This window comes from Crinia signifera, chromosome 6, assembly GCF_055691185.1.
Source record: "Crinia signifera chromosome 6, ASM5569118v1, whole genome shotgun sequence".
NCBI lineage: Eukaryota > Metazoa > Chordata > Amphibia > Anura > Myobatrachidae > Crinia > Crinia signifera.
In genome coordinates, this window is record NC_139222.1 from 261824539 (window position 1) to 261845409 (window position 20871).

At 41.5% G+C, this 20871-nt stretch overlaps 1 protein-coding gene across 2 annotated transcripts in view; it reads left to right on the forward strand.

Annotated features, from left to right (window-relative positions):
* TCERG1L (transcription elongation regulator 1 like) overlaps positions 1-20871 on the forward strand; it is a 233801-nt gene that overhangs the window by 166853 nt on the left and 46077 nt on the right. Inside the window, exons 9-10 of one of the 2 annotated variants that reach the window (XM_083149469.1) lie at positions 11550-11704; positions 15495-15564. In XM_083149469.1, the coding sequence (XP_083005595.1) occupies positions 11550-11704; positions 15495-15564 (225 nt within the window). Of the gene's footprint in view, positions 1-11549; positions 11705-15491; positions 15565-20871 lie in introns of both variants that reach the window. The other variant, XM_083149468.1, reaches the window with a different exon arrangement.

Here is a 20871-nt window from a genome sequence, read left to right on the forward strand (position 1 = left end):
AAGAATAAACAATTATTTTGATGTAAATATATATAGATTCAAGTAAAAATTTGTAAGTGGTAAATTTAAATATAAATATAGAATATTAGCCAGAATTGTCGGCGGCACTCAGGAAAAGAAATATTAAAAATAAACCAAAGAATGGTATAAATGTTGCACTATATTCACAAATTACGAATACACCACACATATACACTTTGGAGAGTATGTAATTAAAATAAGTATAAGCACAAAATTGTACGATTATAAAAAAAAAAAAAACAGGAGTGGACGGTTAATAAACAGGTTTAAAATTTCGCCCCTTTAGAAATAAATGACGTATGGAAACTTTGATAAGATCTTGAACTATAGGCAGGACAAACTCGGTAGGGTTAATATTTGGACGATAATACAATGAAGAGATACACTATAGCTATAGGGTAAAGGGCTCGGCTATGGATGTGAGTGAGGATTGGTAAGGTAGGGTTATGTATGCTATGTTCTGTTTAAAGTCATGTATGGTAAAATATATGATATATTTTACACCTGTTGAATTTTGATACATATGTGATCATTGTTTATGTTATTAAATCTAAATAAAGACACAATTAAAAAAAATTCAAGGGCATAATCATATGAGGAAGGACCCTAGGACAATGATCCCCTTTGAAGAGGTTGGTCATAAAGACATTGTACATCCTAAACTGTTGGCAAAAAATATTAATTTATACCAGTGATATTTTTAGACTTAAATGTGTGGAAAATATACTATAGAATATTTGAATGATCTAGAAAGTATGAAGTGGAACTTAGTGACAGTATGCCGAATGATACTAGTTGAAGCATGACGTATTTTACGGAGATTTGTCCCCCAATACTTTAAACAAAATGTAGTCAAAGTCAACAACCATTGTGTAAACCAAATCTAGATTTATTTTTGGATAACTTGGAAACTGCTCACGCAATTTTATGGCACTTCTGATAATAAAGTTGGATTTGCATTTAAATTTAATATGCCTGGGAATTGTGTAGCTAAATTTATGTTTGAGTGAGAAGTGGCCCCGCTGAGACATCATAAAAATGTACCGTACAGCTGGGATAATAAATGTTTCTCTGAGAAGAATCATAAGCAACGTCTCTTAAAACTACCAGATTTTACTAAGTTACTTATTTTGCAAAAGTTAGCGCTGCCATTGAGTGCTGTGGAGTAGACCGCTGAGATATGTTCTGCCTGGATAAGTGCTTATCAGTCAGGGCTTTCAATCTCCGATCTTTCCTAGGGAAAAAGACTTTATTCAGTTGAAGAGCGAAATAAACCTGAAAAAAAAATTTGTGGCTGAAACACAGAGACTTCTTTTTTTAAAACAGTCTTTCTTTCCCAGTCATTCCTATTTTTGAAGTGGGCAAGGTAGACCAAATGGCAGCCAATTATCGTCCAACTACAAACAACTGCACAGGTTTTTTTTTAGGACAATATTCTGGTCCAGTCTACTTATAGTATGTGATAATGTACAGTATATGAGGACAGGGCTGCCTTTGACAAGAAATATTGTGGATTTTTAAGGGAAATTGAGACAGGCAATAGGACACAGTTACAATTAGATGTCCTACTATAGATTTTTTTAGCTGAATATGAGCAACAAAAATGGTGGTGGGGAAGTGGGGGGGGGGGGGTTGACACTTCTGTATTAGCCTAGGGCAACTGGAACCCTTTATCGGGCCCTGACTACACCTCCCATTTATCTTCTTCTGGTAGATAAACGCGTTTCATACATGAAATCCTTTTTCAAGATTTTTTTGTTCATATGAGAAATGCGTTGATCTACCAGCCAGCTGGGGAGTCCATAGGAACAGATGATCCATCACAGTATCTGTAAGAACTGGTCTCTGCTTGTCTGCAGCGCCGGAGTATTAACGCTTTACCAACTATATGTCTGCCTGTGGAAAGTCTCTGTTTCCTGCCATTCACAGCAGGGTATTAAAGAAAGTTTATATAAGTGAGACCTATTTTTTTCTGATGCGACTGTGCATCGCAGCTTACATGCTCCAGGCGGGTTCGATTGAGGGGGAAGTCAGCTTCAACACGCATGGAGGCTCGGTTGAAGTTGAAAAATGCAACATTCTATATAACAGCGCTACGCCATTAAATTCTGTGTGGAACTCGGGATACCAGCTATGGAGACATTGGCCATGATCCAGAAAGTGCATTGCAGCCAATTAGAAGCTGCATACTTATAATGCACTAAGCCACACCTCCTTTGCAGTCAATGGCTACCTGGCCCGGAACAGCATTGCAACGCTTACCCAGCCCCCATAAAGTCCTCATCTGGCCCCGGCTGACTTTTTCCTATTCCCCCGAGTGAAGACAGCCCTCAAAGGACACCGCCATGGGACTGAAGCAGAGGTGAAAGTGGCTTCGATGAGCTGCTTGAAGGATGTTCTGGAAAAGGACTTCCAGGTGTGGACAACTCATTGGCAGAAGTGTGTCGATGCACAAGGATCTTATTTTGAAGAATTTAATTGTTTGTAGCGATATCTTCAATAAATATTTTTTCTAAAATTTGGTTTTATTACTTTTTATACAACCCTGTATTATTATTTATTTGTTAACAGTTTCTTACATAGCTCATACATAGTCCCCAGCACTTTACAGAGGAAAGTTAAACATTCACATCAGTTCCTGCCCCAGTGGAGCTTACAATCTATGTTCCCTACCACATGTACACACACACACACACACACACACACACACAGACATTACAGGGTTAATTTTGTTGAAAGCCAATTGACCTGCTAGTAAATTTTTGGATTGTGGGAGGAAACAAGAGTACTCGGAGTAAACCCACGCAAACATGGGGAGAATATACAAACTCCATACAGTTAGAGCCATGGTGGGAATCAAACCATAACCTCAGCGCTGCGAGGCAGTAATGCTAACCATTATACCATCTGTAATGCCTATATTATGTAAGTGATTTTATATAGAATCGCTTGAAGTGTGGAACCCTTGAAGTGCGTTACCCATTTGGAAGATCTAAAGTAACTTTTTGGTGCATGTGAGCATTAATTTTTGTGTACGTTTTTATTGATCAGTCTGACTTCAAGGGATTCACTTAAAAGACTGTGATTCAGTTTTTTTAAACAGTATTATAGGCTGGTTCCCTCACCACTTGTTTATGTCATATTGTTCTGAAGTTCTGGGTGAACTTCTAAAAAGGTTACCAGCTTCTGTTGAGAAAAATTCCTGTTTTGTGCATTGTATTGGCCTCGCTGTCTTCTAACAACTCTTTAATTCTACTCCTATCATTACTAGGTCAGTAATTTTAAACTAAAGTTACATAAGACCATATATGAATCGCATTGCCTCAATATTATATTAATAAAAGATTATACTGTATATAGAGTACACTGTGGTAAATAAAAATAAACAGAAAAGACATAATGGAACCTAAATAGGAAAAAAATTAAAAAAATAAAGTTGATGATAAAAATAAAATTTGTAAAGTGGAAATGTAATAGAAAAAGGAGAAAACACAACAATAATATGAAAAAAAAAGCAAATAGGTAATAAAGGAACAGAGGATAAATTATTCAGAAATATAACTGACAGTAAAAATAAAAACATAAAAACTACTATGAAAAATATGTAGCAAAAAGCACAACAACACTAAAAATACTCTAAGTAGAAAAAGCAGAGTGAAGGGGAAAATACACTGTTAATTATTGCATTCATTCCTTGAGGAGCTATAGTGTTCATTTAAATATTCATCTTGTTTCAAGGTTCTTAAATTTTCCTGCTTGATCTCTAATGGGTGCTGGTTTGTGGTCAAATTTTTTAATTTTATTTATAATATCTGCACAATACACAATAACAGTATCTTAGGTTCCATCCTCTTATGTAATATGACTTTGTTTTTTTTTGTCATTTAAAATGATAAGTCGCTACTCAATAGAACATCTGGGTACATTTCCTAAGATGGGAGTTCTATTAAAGATGGAATATTGCCCAAAGCAACCAATCAGATTCTACTTCTTATTTATTTAGCATCTTCTAGAAGATAACAGATATAATCTGATTGGTTGCTATGGGTAACCTTACATCTTCAATAGAACTACCACCTTAGTAAGTTTACCCAATAATTCTCTTTTCATTTTCTGGATATCTAGACTAAAGGGGCATACTCACGGGGAGATTTTGCTGGGTGATCTGATCGAAGCTAGATCGCTCACCACACAGCAAAGCGAGGTGCCAGCTACAGTATGTGTGCTGAGCAACCTAAAAGGGCCAGTGTTCTCTGGTGAGAACACTGGCCCTGACCGGCAATTAGCTAGATTTATCCAGCATGCTGGATATTAGTCAATGGGTGATAGCGACGCACAAGACCGTACATCGCTATCGCTATGGCCCCTACACACAGATCGATGAAGGGGCATTTTTAAAGCGATCTAGTCAGATCGCTTAGAAAATGCCCCCAACTCGCCCTTAATTGTATGTGCTTATCCACCGTGAACTTCATCTGAATACCTTATTCTGTTGTCCTTGCAGGTACAATGTATAACATAAGTATAGTAGGAGTAAGGATTGGCACTGGCCGTTGAATTACATTACTGTTCAATAATATAAAACCAACATGAAGACTGCCATGGTAGCTATACCTGGCGGTACCTGGTTGGTGGTGCTCCCAAAACAGTTCAGCAGTTTAATTGAAAAGCAGGGGTGAAGAGGTGACTAAGGAGGAACAACTAAGGTTTTAGGGGCATACTTGTCAAAGTGTGCCCCAAAAACCTTAGTTGTTCCTCGTTAGTCACCTCTTTACCCCTGCTTTACAATGTATAACATATAATAAAAAGAACTTAAAGGCCACCTGTTGTAATTGTGCAGGTAATTCTAAAGGGTCACTTGAGATTCTGGACACTCAGCATCTGTGACTGCAGTAGACCTAATCGTCTTAGAGTTGGTGAATGGTGGCTATCTGCTCAAAATACTGTATTTCATTTTTTTTTTTATTAAATAATAAAATCTGAAGTTTATGTGAACATGCTGGTAATTAACAAAAGTGTCACTGCATAAATACTTGAACTTGAAAGCAGTTTCCATTTTGTTAAGCTTGTTCATAGATGCTAAAAAGGATGTACAGTAGAATCACCCTTGGGCAACAGTACGGATGGTGCAATGGTTAGCATAACTGCCTCACACCACTGAGATCAAGGGTTTGATTCCCAAGACTTCCCTAATTTTGAAGAGTTGTTATATTCTCCCTGTGTTTGCATGGGTTTCCTCCGGATTCTCCTGTTTGCACTCGCAATCCAAAAACTATACTGGTTGGTTAGTTGACTCACCAAAAATCTATATATATGTTGTCAATATAGAAAGGTAGAATATTATATTTTGTGCAATAGTAGGTTCATCAGAACACAACATTCATTTAAATGTAAAAAAAATATATAAATAATGTCAAACAAAGTGGACACATTTTATCCCATTGCACAGCCTGATGTTTGAAAGAGAAATTTAGCATCATGGATAAAATAATTTTTTCGCACCAGTTCCGAAAATTGAATGAATATTTTACTATTCCAAAAAAGGGGGGAAATGGTGATAAAAATATGTGTGCAAGGCAGCCTGGGTACACTTCTCAAAGAGTTGTAATCACTTACATACAATACCATAGACCAGAATATATAGATTGTTCCTGGGCGCCAAATAGACGTTATCCAAATAGATCACTTCCTGTGTATCCTCCTCAGTACCCAAAAAGGAATAAAGAGATATACATAATAGTGAAGTACTATCTAATATTCTTTGAACTTTAATTCAAGGTGGGCATAGGACCATAGTCTTATACCGTGTAGGTGGGTCAACACTAATGCAGACATATAATGCAAGGGGGGGGGGGGCACTCCTGTCACATCTGGCACTCCATTCGTTTACGAAGAATGGTCACATGAAATGGAAAACTTACTATAGTGTAATACAGTTTTTTTTCCAATCCAAGATAAAATACAGAATAAATTGCAGTTAAAATTGAGAAAAAACATTACAGAGGAACTCTCACCAAAAAACATTGCAGACATAAAGGCATGGGTGTTAAACAAGCAGGCATCCCTGGTATGCCTGTTTCCCTCTTTGTATAAGGTCCTCCGTGCCGTATTCCCCTCCAGGCCGATCGGTTTCGATAGATGATCTGTCATTTTCAAGGCTCTTAGTAGGGTTCTTGTCCATTAACAGCAGTTCTGCCTTTTTGATGTAAGATAGTCGTGCACAGACTTTTTGCGCTAACTGTACGTAACAATGTTTCTGGAGTTTATTGCATTTGTTATTTGGTTTGTGAGTTAAGTCTTTATTCAGCACACTCAATTCTGTGGATTTAAAGGTTCTAGAGTAAACGTAAAAAATGAATTCCTTTCTGGATTCTGCTAATCCGCTCCGTCTGCCACTCTCTGACATAAGGAGTGTTTTTTGTCATGCTGCCATAGCCCTTGTAACCATCCCTAAAGTGAATTCATAGGACTTAAGGTACTTGGATCCTTAGATTCAATATATTAAAGTAATTGCATATTATATTGCAGTGAATAGCCTCCCGTGCCGCCGCGCGGATAGCGCTAGTTATTTGCTATTCACTACAGGGACCCCGCCAGCCGCAGCCAGCTTTATACACATGACGGCGCCGCAGGTTCCCCTACGGCACGGACACCCCTGACCGCCCCAGCACTGCAGGGATGCCGGGCAGCAATTTTTTTACACAGTTCGCTAGGGGTGAGGGGCGAACTGCCGCCCTCCAGGTGCCGGCGCCCTAGGCAAATGCCTAGAGCTGCCTAGTGGTGGCGCCGGCCCTGCATATAATCTCTCTCTCTCTCTCTCTCTCTCTCTCTCTCTCCTATTGTATAACCTGTACTCTTATAATGAATGGTTGGTGACTGAGCTAGTAATTCTACAGTAACTTAGATGATACCATAGAATGATTGAGAATAATGGTAATTGCTCTGTCATATATAAACGGTGTAACATTTTAAACAGCTGAGAAAGATATCCCTTGGGACTTCTGACATCACTAGCCAGTAAAGATAGGGATAGTTTCACTAAGCATCCAGTCCATAGTACTAGATCAGTAGTAATTAGAGTAGGAAATCACGATATGATTGAGATTGACAAGGTGGACATAGTTAACAGGGCAACACTAGTAGAAGGTCAACAAAGTTATTATTATTATTTTTTACTTTTACATACTTTACCATCCACATGGACTCTGATTGGGAATCATTAAGTGTGATGAGCGCAGCAGTAGCAGAGCGGGGCAAGGTGTGCTAATTTGGGATCCATGTGATCCATGTCAACCAGTGGCGGAACTTGTGAGTGGTTGGCCCAGGTGTAAAAAAATATATTTTGCCCTGCCCCCCCCCCCACACACACTCCAACTCCAAGTTACATGGATGATATGATGAACTGCTGACAAACACTACTTGGTGGTCTTGCAGTGGCGGCTGCAGCTGTTCCAGTGTCTTCTACCAGGTCCCAGTGGTCACATAAGTATCAGTTCTAGCCAGTGACGTGCGGTGGTGGCTGTGAACGAAGAGGCACTGTTACAGCAACCACCGCACCGCAACCCCCCCCCGGCTGCCGCCGACACCCGCTGCCCCCCTCTGGAGGGGGGCAGCAGCCAGCACCCATCCCCTGCCGCAAACCTCCGTCCCCGCCCGCTGTAACACCCCCCCTACGCACCTGACACGCTGCAGCCGTCCTCTGCTGCCACCTCCATCCCCGCCCGTTTGACTCCCCCCCGAAAACAAAATGATATTCACTGGGCAGGGGAGAGGGGAGCAGCAGCCACAGAGGCAGGGAGCCGGCACAGGTCACAGCAGGGGAGAAGGGAGCAAACTCGGCACTTTCGGAAGCTTACTGTACATGACAGGGGCTGCTGTGATTGGCCAGCAGCTGGATCTGCTGTCCAATCACAGCAGCCCCTGTCAATTAGGCACTTCTAGAAGTGCCGCTTTTAGTGTTATTTTTAATGGGCTTTTTAGCCCACTGCTTAGCCCTGCCCCAAGCCCCGCCCCCCGCTTCGTCCCCTTGCAGTTCTGTTTGGGAGGCACGCTTATCGATGCCTCCCAAACTACGTTAATTCATTTAAACCAGTAAAATAATATAAAGAAAATACTTATGACACAGAATATGTGTCATAGGTATATTCTTTGTATTATTTTAAAACAAATTGACAGGGGAAGCACTGCCTCCCCTGCCTCCCCTGACTGCACATCCCTGGTTCTAGCACAGGCATTTGGGGAGAGGTGATCCAGTAACTACTTCTCTCTCTATCCATAACCTTAATCCCTTACTCTGATTCTAACCCTCCCCCCGGTGCTTAACCCTAAGCCCCCCTCTCAGTCTAACCCCAACCTCCCCTGCATCTTAACTCTGACCCTCCCAGCAGTGCTTAACCCCATCCATCAGTATCCTCAGCATATAGACTTTCCCGATGTTGACATTGGGAACCTGTCAATGCTTTATGATGTCAACATTGCAGCTCTCAACAGCGCGAACATGTCAACATTTGCACATCAACCTTGTGACCAGATACCAACCCTTGAGTGGAATGAGTGGAATGAGTATACACAGAGCCAAATCTACATTGTAGCACATGGAGAGAGAAGAAACATTAACCAGCCCCAAATGAATGTAAAATATGAATTCTTCATCCCCTTTCACAAGTGTACAACAGGCATCTGCACTTCTAGAATACCTAACTTGCGACCCTGAGTATATATAAGGGGCATATCTTAATAAACAAACACTTTTATCCAAAGTACATACAGTATGTCGCTATACTTGAGGCATAAGATTTATCCAATAAAAAGGCTTCGTCTGTGATCTCACATCTTATCAGTTGCTTTTAGACTTGTACGTTCTCACTGTTCAGCACATAATTAGATATAAACACTTGTAATCCCTGCTGTATCAACCATGTAGCTCTACAAGTATTGTCCTTTAAGAAGACGCTCGTACAACAGGGTTAAAACTACCCACACACAAACTACCACTTCCCATTTTTCAATTTATTCTTCAATGACTGCCCCGAGATGCAGCCATGATTACTGCTTACGAGAAGCTGAATGAGAGCCTTCCATTGTAAAATGTCAGATGAAAATTAAAACTTTGGTCCCTCTATGCGAGATGGAATCTCTCCCTCATTCGCTCGTCTTTCTATTGCTGGCTTATAAAGAACAATCCCTGTTACAATGGCAGAGCAGCCAAAGCTTACGTAAGAAAAACATCCACTTCAAGAGATATTTGTAGCAAGGATTCACAGCAGCGGAATTATTGTCTTCCAAAGAATCCTATCATATTAAATTAGACCATCCTAAAAAAATATGTTGTAGTGAAGAGATGCGGTATTGGTGCACTCGTGCGGGATGGCGTTATTGGTGCTAACTGGAGTCTGCATAATTTACAATGCATCGTAATTGCTTTCTGCTCTGTTTAATAACACAACTCACATAGCCAGCTGTTTACTGGCACATAAACATGTATTTACTTCATCAGGTGCTCAGCCTGTAGGCTGTTGTAAGCATCACGGATGCCGGTGGAACAAACTCGGGCTCTCATATTTACGGGGGTATATAAATGCAATGAACCGTCAACTTATACATCTCCATTTATATGTACAGCTGGTTTACTGCTTGTTTACCTGGAGTAGGTAGCACAGTGACACAGTGGTATATTTATATTCAAACAGGGGGTTATTCAGACTTGCTCGTAGCAGGACGATGGTGGGGGTCTGCTTATGAGCGAATATGCGCATGTGTAAACCAGGGAGTTCGCTTCATAGTGGGTGGGGAATGGGGGTGGGCAAGGGACTGGAGCAGGGGAACGCCCATATAGTGCCCATAAGAATATTGCAGACCCACCTGGAGTTCAACCTTCTGCGGCCAGGATAACAGTCAGTTTTGTAGGTACATACAGATGGAGCGCCTCTCGTTATTGCGGGTCCTGGCGATTCTATTGCCAAACGCCAGGACCCGCCATCAGACGAAAAGGGGGCATGCACGTACGAGATGCTCACACGCCCCTTTCTTTTCCAAGCCCACCGCAACCCCCCCCCCAACCCTGCCCTTCTCTCTAAAGCAGAGATGGGCAGGGATTCCGCTCCCCACCGCTGAGAGACAGGGACGCGTGTGCGTATGAGACGCTCGCACGTCCCCATCAGATATAGCGCCTCTCAGCCAGCTCTCACCAGCATAGGGGATCTGAACAGAACTGGCGCTGAATGAGAGGTGTTCCATCTGCAACAGCTACAGATGGAGCGCCTCTCATTATTGCGGGTCCTGGTCACCTTCAGATGGAACGGGGCGCCCATGCACGAGACGCTCGCGAAACCCGTTCCATCCAAGCCCACCGACGTCTCCCCGACTGTCCCCGCACCCAATCACTAACTCTTTCCATCTCCCCGCTCTTCCACTCCCCGCTGCCGAGAGACTGGGGTGCACATTCGAGAGCACCTCCCCCAGCCGAGGGGATCTGGCGAGAGCTGGCACTGAATGAGGATCACCCATCCGGATCCAGTCTGCATACTGCGTTAGTCTTTTGCTGTATCCCCCCATCCATTTGTATGTGTATACAGGCATTAGTACCTTGTTAGCACAGCCAATTGATGTGGATTGATATCTACTATTTTTACTGTTTGTTTTATTTTTCATTCTATTACATTTTATGATTGACATCCTTTATGGTAGATTTTATCCTTTATGGTAGAATATCGTTTTTTCCACTTTGGTATCAAATACTCTTTTCCTATATAAAACATTTTTATGAGATCAATGAAATACAGTTTAATTAATAAAGCAACTTGGTTATGGTGATTACTCCATTATGGTTCCCACAAGTGAGATCGAGCGCGAAGTGACACCTTCGGTGTGTTTTCTTCCCTACATGTTTCTTGAGGTATTTGTAGTGCACCTGCATAACACTTTACAGCGAAGTCTCCCTATAGTCCACAGAGCAGCCTCCAGATACCCGACCTACAATATAGGTCCTTACTACTGGAGCGCCATAGACTTACAGGTACTGTATACAGGGGTTTATTCAGACCTGAAAGCATGGCCAGGTAATAATCAATAGACTGCACATGTGTATGGCTCGTAGACAAGCACGTACAATGAGGTAAATGGATGAAGTGTCCCTGGCAAGTACCAGAGTCAGATTTGCACACAATTTATGAGCTCAGGGGTACATGGCGGCATTATACACATGTGCAGCAGTATATACTGCTGGAGATTCGCTGAGTTTTAATAAGAGATGTGCAGAAAAGGTAGCTAGGTGAGGCACTGCCTCACCTGCCATAGACTTTTTACTCCAGAGTTTTGACTATAACAATTATTAGCATAATAAAAATAAGAATCTTTTTATAGTCTTTGTATTTTTGACATACTTTATAAACTCAAAACTCTGGCATATACGTTAGTATGGGAAGGAAGGCTTTGCCTCAAATGCCTCACCCCACCACACGCTCGTAGTACACCTGGGCGATGCTGTATACTGTATATACAATAATATATATTATTTTTGTTGTTGCTAGGTGTGTTGTATGGACTGGTGACGACAAAGTCTTTTTCTTCAACCCTACAATCCAACTGTCAGTGTGGGACAAGCCAATAGACTTAAAGAACCGTGTGGATATAAACAGAATAATTGAGGATCCCCCCCATAAACGCAAACTGGAATCTCACGCAAGTAACTATTACATTACACTAGACAACCAAATATAATTATTGTCAGCTACTGTGGAAAATCCAGGTGTCTGTCTAATCTCTGTGAGCTGATTCTGAATCCCGATTGGGCAATCACGTTAGGAATTAACATTATGGCCCTCCTTCTGTTTAATGTTTTAAACATTATACAATGGCGGTACTTATATGTTAGTTGGGCGCCCACTAAGCTATTTGCTTAGTTTTCGCGTCCGCTTGCCACGCTTCGGGCTCAGTGGCTCGCTGTGCTCACCACACTATATAAAATCAACTCTACGCCGACGGGATACGGTCATATTGTCTACAGAATTTAGGTCTACAAGCATTAGGTCTACACCACTAGGTAGACCTGCATTTAGGTCGACATGCATTTAGGTCGACATGACTGAAGGTCGACATGACTTAGGTCAACAGGGTCATTTGGTCAACAGAGTCATTAGGTCGACTTTTATAAGGTCGACAGGGTCATTAGGTCGACATGGGGAAGGTCGACATGGGGTCATTTGACTGTTTTATGAATCGACATGTGCCACATGCCCTACCATCCACTAGGGCGTGGTGGGAGAATAAAATAGTGTGGCCAAAGCATGGTGAGCGCAGCGAGGGGACGCGGTGCTATGTTCAGCCTGTCGTCAATAAGCCCACCTCCTGACTCCCAATGGCTAGTTTCAAAGGAGTCAGGCATATTGTCGATAGGCTGAGAGCTGTAAATCTGAGCCCTGTTGTTCCTGATCCCTATCTTAAATAAAACCAGGCAAGGCTCCAGAGGAGGTGCTGCAGCCCTGTTCATAATTCAAATAGGGGAGGCACACCAACTGCCATTCCAAACTCTCTCCCTGACAATTTGTGACTGTTTGAATTTTGAATTTGAACTTTTGGACTGTGCTGCATCTCGACCACTAGAGCCTCTCCTGTGCATGAATTACTGTATGTTGGTTTCTGCACAGGGAAACAAATACAACACAACATAAACCCCCTTCACATCGCATCCTCATCCCTGGTTAATGCTGGGTCATTACGTCACCGTCCTGGGACGAGGTGCAATGTGAATGTCTTATAACCCGAGTCTAACAACCCTGAAATTCAACCTGGGTTATAAGAAGGATTAAACCCGGGTCTCCCTATGTATAACCCGGGTCCAACCCTGGTTTGCGATGTGAAAGAGATATAAGATGGTATTTCTATTGAAAATGGGATGTTGTCCATGGCAACCAATCAGATTTTAGTAATTTTACTAATATCCACAAGAAGAAGCTAAATAAATAAGAAATATAATCTAATTGGTTGCTATGGGCAACATCCCATCTTTAACAGAACACCCATCTTATACCTTTTTCACATTGCAGTGAGTAAATGAACCCCTCCGGAGTAAATTTATTTAAGTGTGAGTTTTAAGAAGTGAAAGATGTTGCCCATAGCAACCTATCAGGTTCTACTTATTATGTTCTAGAGGATAATATCTAGAATATGATTGGCTGCTATGGGCAACATCTTTCACTTCTAAAAACTGTTGTTTTCCAGTGTTATATAACATATTACAGGTTGAGTATCCCTTATCCAAAATGCTCGGGACCACAAGCATTTTGCATAAGGAATTTTTTGTCCCTCGGTGTCCACGGTGGCCTTCAGGATCCTTTTCAGCTGCATCTCCAGTCCCCTGGGACCAAAGAGGATCTCGGAGGCCACCGTGGACGTCCGGGGATGGGGTAAGTATGAAAAAAAGGGTACTTGTGGAGTATCACGGCTCCCATCGTATGCCATCGTATGCCATATGTAGTGGCATACGATGGCATACGATGCGATGCAATGTTTTACCGATTTTTGAGCATTTTTGCTCAAAAATCGTATATGACATCGCATGGCATCGTATGCCATATGTAGTGGCATGCTATGGCATACGATGCGATACGATGTTTTACCGATTTTTGAGCATTTTAGCTCAAAAATCGTATGCGATCGCATCGGATGCCATACGATGGCATCCGATGCGATGGCACCCGATTTTTCACAGAAATGCATCAGAATGCATTGAAATGTGTATTAAAGTAGTGAAATGCCCCCAAATGCCATTTTTCATAGTGCACCACCCCCACTATCAATGTCAACCCGAAGCGTGGCGAGCACAGCGAGCCCGCGAGGGGCGGCGGTACGCGTCCTACGACCTTTTCATACCCCCACTATCCACGTCGGCGTGGAGTTGAGAATAGAATAGTGTGGCGAGCGCAGCGAGCCACTGAGCCCGAAGCGTGGCGAGCGCACGCGGATACCTGTGAAGCCCACGAGGGCACGCGTATAGCTGTGAAGGTATCCGCGTCCCCTCGCGGGGCTCGCCACGCTTCGGGCTCGGTGGCTCGCTGCGCTTGCCACACTATTCTATTCTCAACTCCACGCCGACGTGGATAGTGGGGGTATGAAAAGGTCGTAGGACGCGTACCGCCGCCCCTCGCGGGCTTGCTGCGCTCGCCACGCTTCGGGTTGACGTTGATAGTGGGGGTGGTGCACTATGAAAATGGCATTTGGGGGCATTTCACAAGTTTAATACACATTTCAATGCATTCTGATGCATTTCAGTGCAAAATCGGGTGCGATCGCATCGCATGCGATTTGATCGCATGCGATGCGATGCAATGCGATTTTTAGCATACGATCTGCATACGATGCAGGTCGTGGGAGCCGTGATACTTCACAAGTACCAAAAAAAGGATCTGGGTAAAAAAAAAAAAATTCAGAAAAATTCAGAAAAAACAAGTTTTTCGGAAAATTTGGGTTTTTGGTATACACGATAAGGGAGACCCTACCTGAACTTTGTCCAGATAGCAAGCAGATAAAGACCGAAATGGCTATGTGTCACTTTTGGACAAAGTACCCAAGTAAAATAAATGTTTTAAGATCATACTTGCCTTCTCTCCCATTTTTTGTGGAAGATGCTCACTTTTTGGGGATCTCCTGCTCCACTTGAAGAACGGGCACCCCACCCACATTCTGCCCAGATCCTAGTGAAGTAGCCAGAATGCGTTGATAATTACAGTGACTCCGCATGTTCGGCAGAGGGGGGCGGGACTTAATGGGGTGATTATATGCTGATGACATAATTATAGCCCCACTACTTTGCAGATTTTAGCCAATCATGGGAGTTTCACTGCTCAGGGCGGGGCCTTGTTTATCAATAAGTTTGGTCCTACCCTTATCAGCACCCACATGCTCACGGGAAGTCAAAGTAAGGAAGTATGAGTCAGATAATATAACTCATGTATTAATTAGAAAAAGTTTGAAATAATGCATTTTAAAGAAACTAATTGACATTCACTGTGATATATGCATTTAGGACACAACATAATGTTAATGAAAGCCGACTCCTTATACAGTAGATCACAAGCTGTGGAAATCATATGTAATCCAGACTAATTGAATTGCTAGATTCCCTTTAAGTGTCTTATCTGATGAAAAAAAAGCACTTTGGGATAGTAAAGATAATTCAGTGTAGCCACAGATCTGATCGAAAAGGCAATTCTCTGCCAGCAGCCTAAATCAATTTGAGCACATGGATCTGATCCAATATTTCACAATGAACTAAAGGCGATGTACTCCTAAAAGCTAGATATTAGCTCATTAGGTACTTTATGTGTGAAGATGGGAATTAGTGCTCTCTTTTGGGATGCAGGAATTTGGCTTCCAGAAACTAACTATAAAATTGCCATTATGGACGTGTGGGTGTGTATTGAAACATTGAGTTTACACTGGTTTAAAGCACTTTATTTTTCTTTTGTCTCTAGCAGCTAGCAAAAAAGATGGAGTTATCCCTGAAGATGCTACTGATGAACACAGCACCAAAATAAAGAGAAATAAGTGAGTACATTGTATGTGCTGTCATGGCCAGATATGCTTTAATTTCCACCCAAGACCAGATTGATTGCTTCTGCTCTCTACAAAATACTTATTTCCATTACTACTCTAATTGTAACTCGTTTTGCCCATATTCTCTAACTTGGGTACTTGTGTATTATCACGGCGCCCTTTAAGTAGTTTACGTAGTGTCCTATTCAGCATAGTGTCCTTTCAGCAAGGCAGTTAGCGTAGTCAGTCAGAACGCTTATGCAGTCAGTGTAGTCAGTCACAACCCCACTATACACGTCAGGCCAAAACGTGGCAAGCGCAGCGGTACATGTTCTCCCGACCTGTTCATACACCCACTATCCACGTCGGTGTGGAGTCGATATTATAAAGCCCAAGCCCATGTGAAGTAATCGGCGTTCCCTCACGGGGCTCGCTGTGCTTGCCACGTTTCGGGCCCGTTTTCCGGGTTTCCTTCATGGGCTCGCTGTGCTTGCGACGCTTCTGGATGACGTGGATAGTGGGGGTTTGAAATGGAGGCATTTGCCAGAATTTGCAAAAAAATGATGCAATTGTGCACAAGACACACGTGCACCACACCCCCTAACCATGTCTGTCTCACTGAAGCTGAGACGGGCAGGGTTTACATCCACAGCCGCAGAGTGTCTGGGACACTCGTGCGTATGAGACGCTCACGCGTTCAACTAACATGGAGCGCCTGTCTGTGGGCGTCCACCAGGGTTGGGGATCTGGCGGTTCTCAGCACTGTACGTGAAGCGCCTCCTCCGATGCTGTTCCGGCATCTGCCAGCGTACCCGACCCTGTGGACGCCGGCAGCTTTACTCTTTACTTTACGCTACGCTGACTATGCTTGCTAAACTGCCTTACTAGGACTACGCTGGCTGACAATGACTACGTAGCTCTGACTACTCTGACTACATAGTTCTGAACGGCGCCATGATAATACCCAAGTACCATAACTTGGTACTGGTTCCCTCCGTAAGATCCTGGAGGGGTAGGCACCATTATGAGGTGTGGGTGGGTCACAGTGCTATGAATAGTCATTGCCTCATGTTGTAAAATACAGAGAGTTTCATACCCTAGTCTTGATGAGAGGGAGGTCGGCAATTTGCCACAAACCATCAAGCACCGAAATTGGTCACTTTGCTAGGTGATTGTTAAAGTCTACTCTCCTGAGAGTGCAGGAGTTTCCTGTATATTCAAGAGCAATTCATTATAATTGTGTCTAATGGAAACATAAGAACTGTATTTGATACTGATCTATTGATTTGTTATACTGGTGACAGCTGTTTGTTGCGTTTGCCTCCATTTTTAATATACACCTCCAACGTGCATCTTTCATTTTTTCTGTGTTATTAGTTGCAGTGAAATTGGTAAGAAAAGTTTCACTGGTGGCTTCCAACTTACTGCTTACTGTGCTATTGCTATACTTGTCCATATTAAACTAGTAGCATGCCAGGCATGTAATGTGTTCCCTTATCTGAAATGATCGGGACCACAAGCATTTTGGATAAGGGATTTTTTTTCTGGATTTTGGAATATATATTTTTTCATACTTACCTGGTCCCCTGGTGGTGCCCTGATGGTCCCCCAATGTCCATGATGTCCCCCGGCTTCCAAGGCAGCCTTCAGGATCCTCTTAAGTGGCATCTCTGGTCCCAGGGGTGCATAGCTCGAGTGTGCGCCGGTATCGTCACCGGCGTGCCCACGCATACGCGGAATGCACCCCTGGGACAGGAGATGCCGCTGTAGAGGATCCCAGAGGCCACCATGGACATCGGGGGACGGGGTAAATATGAAAAAAAGGGGAGGAAAAAAGCCAAAACAATAAAACTAAATATTCTGAAATAACGCGGTTTTCGGAATATTTCGGTATTCGGAATACATGGATACGGGAGACCCAACCTGTAATTAAACACCTGATTGATTTATGAGACTGATGCTTACAGATAAAACTGTAAAATGAAGCACAAAGTGCCTGGAACTCTTAGTTTTCTAGCAAATGTAAGGAGACATTATTTCATTGATTCTTATGTGTTGGGGTATGTAGAGCATATGCAGTTATTTGCATTCTAAACATGTTGTACCTGATTATGTACAACAGAAAGCATGGTTCATGCCAAGGCAGTAAAGAACATGGGTGGATTTAGAGACGCTTGATGTTCAACAGAACATAGCATAACCCTGAAGTGGGCATTATAGGCCTGAAACATCAGAAATTTTGTTTTGTCACAAATAGATTTTATAGAAAAACCTATGTGTCTATGTGAATTACATCTGCTTTTTGTATTAGGTTGGGGCAACCAGGACCTAAACCTTAAGATGGATACACACTATAATATCATCTTTCCAATGTATCTGGTTGGAACGAAAAATGTGGTAATGTTTGGGAACAAATTTGCAATCAACCATTTACACTCAAAAACTGGAAGATGGACAGAAATGACCAGATTTTCATTCCAACCAGTCAGATTGGAAAGATAATCTTACCTTTACATCTGGATTGCTGAAATTGCAATATATGAATTTTGTAGATAGGGGTGTGGGTAGGATTATAGTCAGAGACTCTCAAAACATTTAAAATAAGGATGCATTTAGAAGACTTTTCTTTGAAGACAAAAGGACATTTGTCATTTGGACAAATAAATTACAAATGTAAATAAAATAGATTTGAGCAAATTTTTTTAATCTTTTTGCTCATTCTGCTGTGAAAAGTAAGACTTAAATGTGCCTGATCCTACCCGAATCACACCAAGATCTGTCTGCAGTCATCCCAGCAATATTCATAGATTATATTAATTCTTCAAAAGCCTGAAAACAGCTGATTTATAAAAACTTGGTGAAAGAATGGGGAAATGGAGGCAGATGATGAAGATAATTTTCAGATATTATGCACCTCTGGAACCTGTCCTTCTCCACCACAAAACTCGGTTTGTGTGAAATATCAAAGGGATTAAGCCCATCTGGTAAATAATCTTCATACAATCTGTTAGAGATACAGAAGCGGGCAATCTGTTGCAGTAAACCTGGAGTTTAATCAGTTGAAATGTTTACAGTCATAACAAATGTTGGTGACCAGCCAGGGTGCTGGATAATGGCCCAACAGTCAGGATCCCGACTGTCAGTATAATGTCATCGGAATCCCAACTGTTCAAATGCCCAACAGTCGGGATCCCAACTGACAGGGGCTATTTTCCCTCGTAGAGGGAGAAAAGAACCTGTGCTGAGCACAGCGAGCTACTTAGCCTGCAACGTAGGGAGCATGGTGAGCCCGCAAGGGGCTTCTTTGCACTCACCCCCCTGTCGGAGTTCCCACTGTTGGGATTCCGATTTAATTATACTGACCGCCGGAATCCCACACCCGACCAGTCATAATGATCAAATATGCCAACGCTTTCCACCAATCAAAATGACGGAACAACAAAATAGTAATGTAAGTGCTGTTGGGCACTACGTAGTGGCCCCCATCGCACATAACACTTCAATCCCACCTATAGAGGGTGAGGAGTAGTGCTAGCCTTTTATTAAATATAGGAAGATACCACTGTTGAGAAAATAATGGCAATGATTGATATTACTGTTTAAATGCTAATAGCAGTGAGAGTGATAGTATTGTTAAGATGATAATGAGACTGATGCTACTAGTGATATGCTAATTGAGATACGACAACAATCTGTTTGCTAACAGTCTGATTGCAATAAGCATCTTAACAGTCTATTATGTCAACAGTTTCATTTCTGTTAGCAGACAGAGTAATTGGATTGTTTTCCTGGTGATGTCACTGGCTGTTGCTCTGGGTCCATGATTGCCAGCATGGTGCTACACAGTGACATCACACCGCAGGAGAATCGGCAGTGCCAGCAGCTTTATTGGAAGAAGTTGAGGTTACATTTTTTATTGTCTTTACGTTATGTATTTCCAGTTCAACCTGTTGAAAGTAGTTGCATAATCTTTTTCTGGGGTAATGCCCCAAACGTGGGTAATTAGCATGTACTTAGATGGCCTAATTCTGAGTTTGAAAAGAAAATACAGATAGCTCTAGGAACAGATACATTTAAATTAAAAGCCAGTCGATAAGGAGTATGTTCAATAAAATATTTATATTAATTAATTAAATCAATATACATAGCAATAGCAATACATTTATTAAGTGCAATAGAATGTACCGGCCGATACAGCAAAAAAAGTTTTTTTTTTTTTTAAATGGATAAGATTAAAATGAGAAAAAAGGGGTAAAAATACAAAAACTATAAAAAATTGAACAATTATTTTCTGGCCACAAAAGCCTGATTAGTGATCCACTGATAGTCGGTTAGTCAATTAGTAGATGGTAAACCATTAGTAGTGGTTAACCTAGTGCACAGACATTCAGTTAGGATTTGATTAAATTATGTTTAAAAAGGGGGCAGACTAGATGGGCCAAGTGGTTCTTATCTGCCGTCAAATTCTATGTTTCTATGATTCTAACTGACTGATTACTAATTGACTAATTATCAATGGATCACTAATCAAACGGGGATACTTCTACAGAAAGTAAATCGGGCGCAAAATAGGTAATGGTCACTTTAAGGCCACAGCTAAATATAATTAGTTAGGGCTGCTCCCATATGAAAATAAATTCAATAGGACAGAATAAATTGGGGATATAGAGAGCGCACTGTGTTGATTTAACACTTTATTAAATATAAAAATAAATAGTAATAATAATAAAAAACAATTTAATAAATGCAAAAATATACCATACACAAAAAATACAGTTAAAAACAATTTGACACTAAGATATCCAGCATTAGGTTATGGGATAGCGATGTAGTAATATAAAGTCCCATCCAATTAATAGCAGCAGCTCTTTGTATATGATAAACTCCAATGTCCAGACTTATTTAGATTAGAATAGCTTATTGGATCAATATATACGGATATAATTAATATTTATAATTAATTCCATCTCCGAATTCACGGAGCTCAGCGGGACTGGTAATTATATCCGTATATATTGATCCAATAAGCTATTCTAATCTAAATAAGTCTGGACATTGGAGTTTATCATATACAAAGAGCTGCTGCTATTAATTGGATGGGACTTTATATTACTACATCGCTATCCCATAACCTAATGCTGGATATCTTAGTGTCAAATTGTTTTTAACTGTATTTTGTGTGTATGGTATATTTTTGCATTTATAAAATTGTTTTTTATTATTATTACTATTTATTTTTATATTTAATAAAGTGTTAAATCAACACAGTGCGCTCTCTATATCCCCAATTTATTCTGGATCACTAATCAGGCTTTTCTA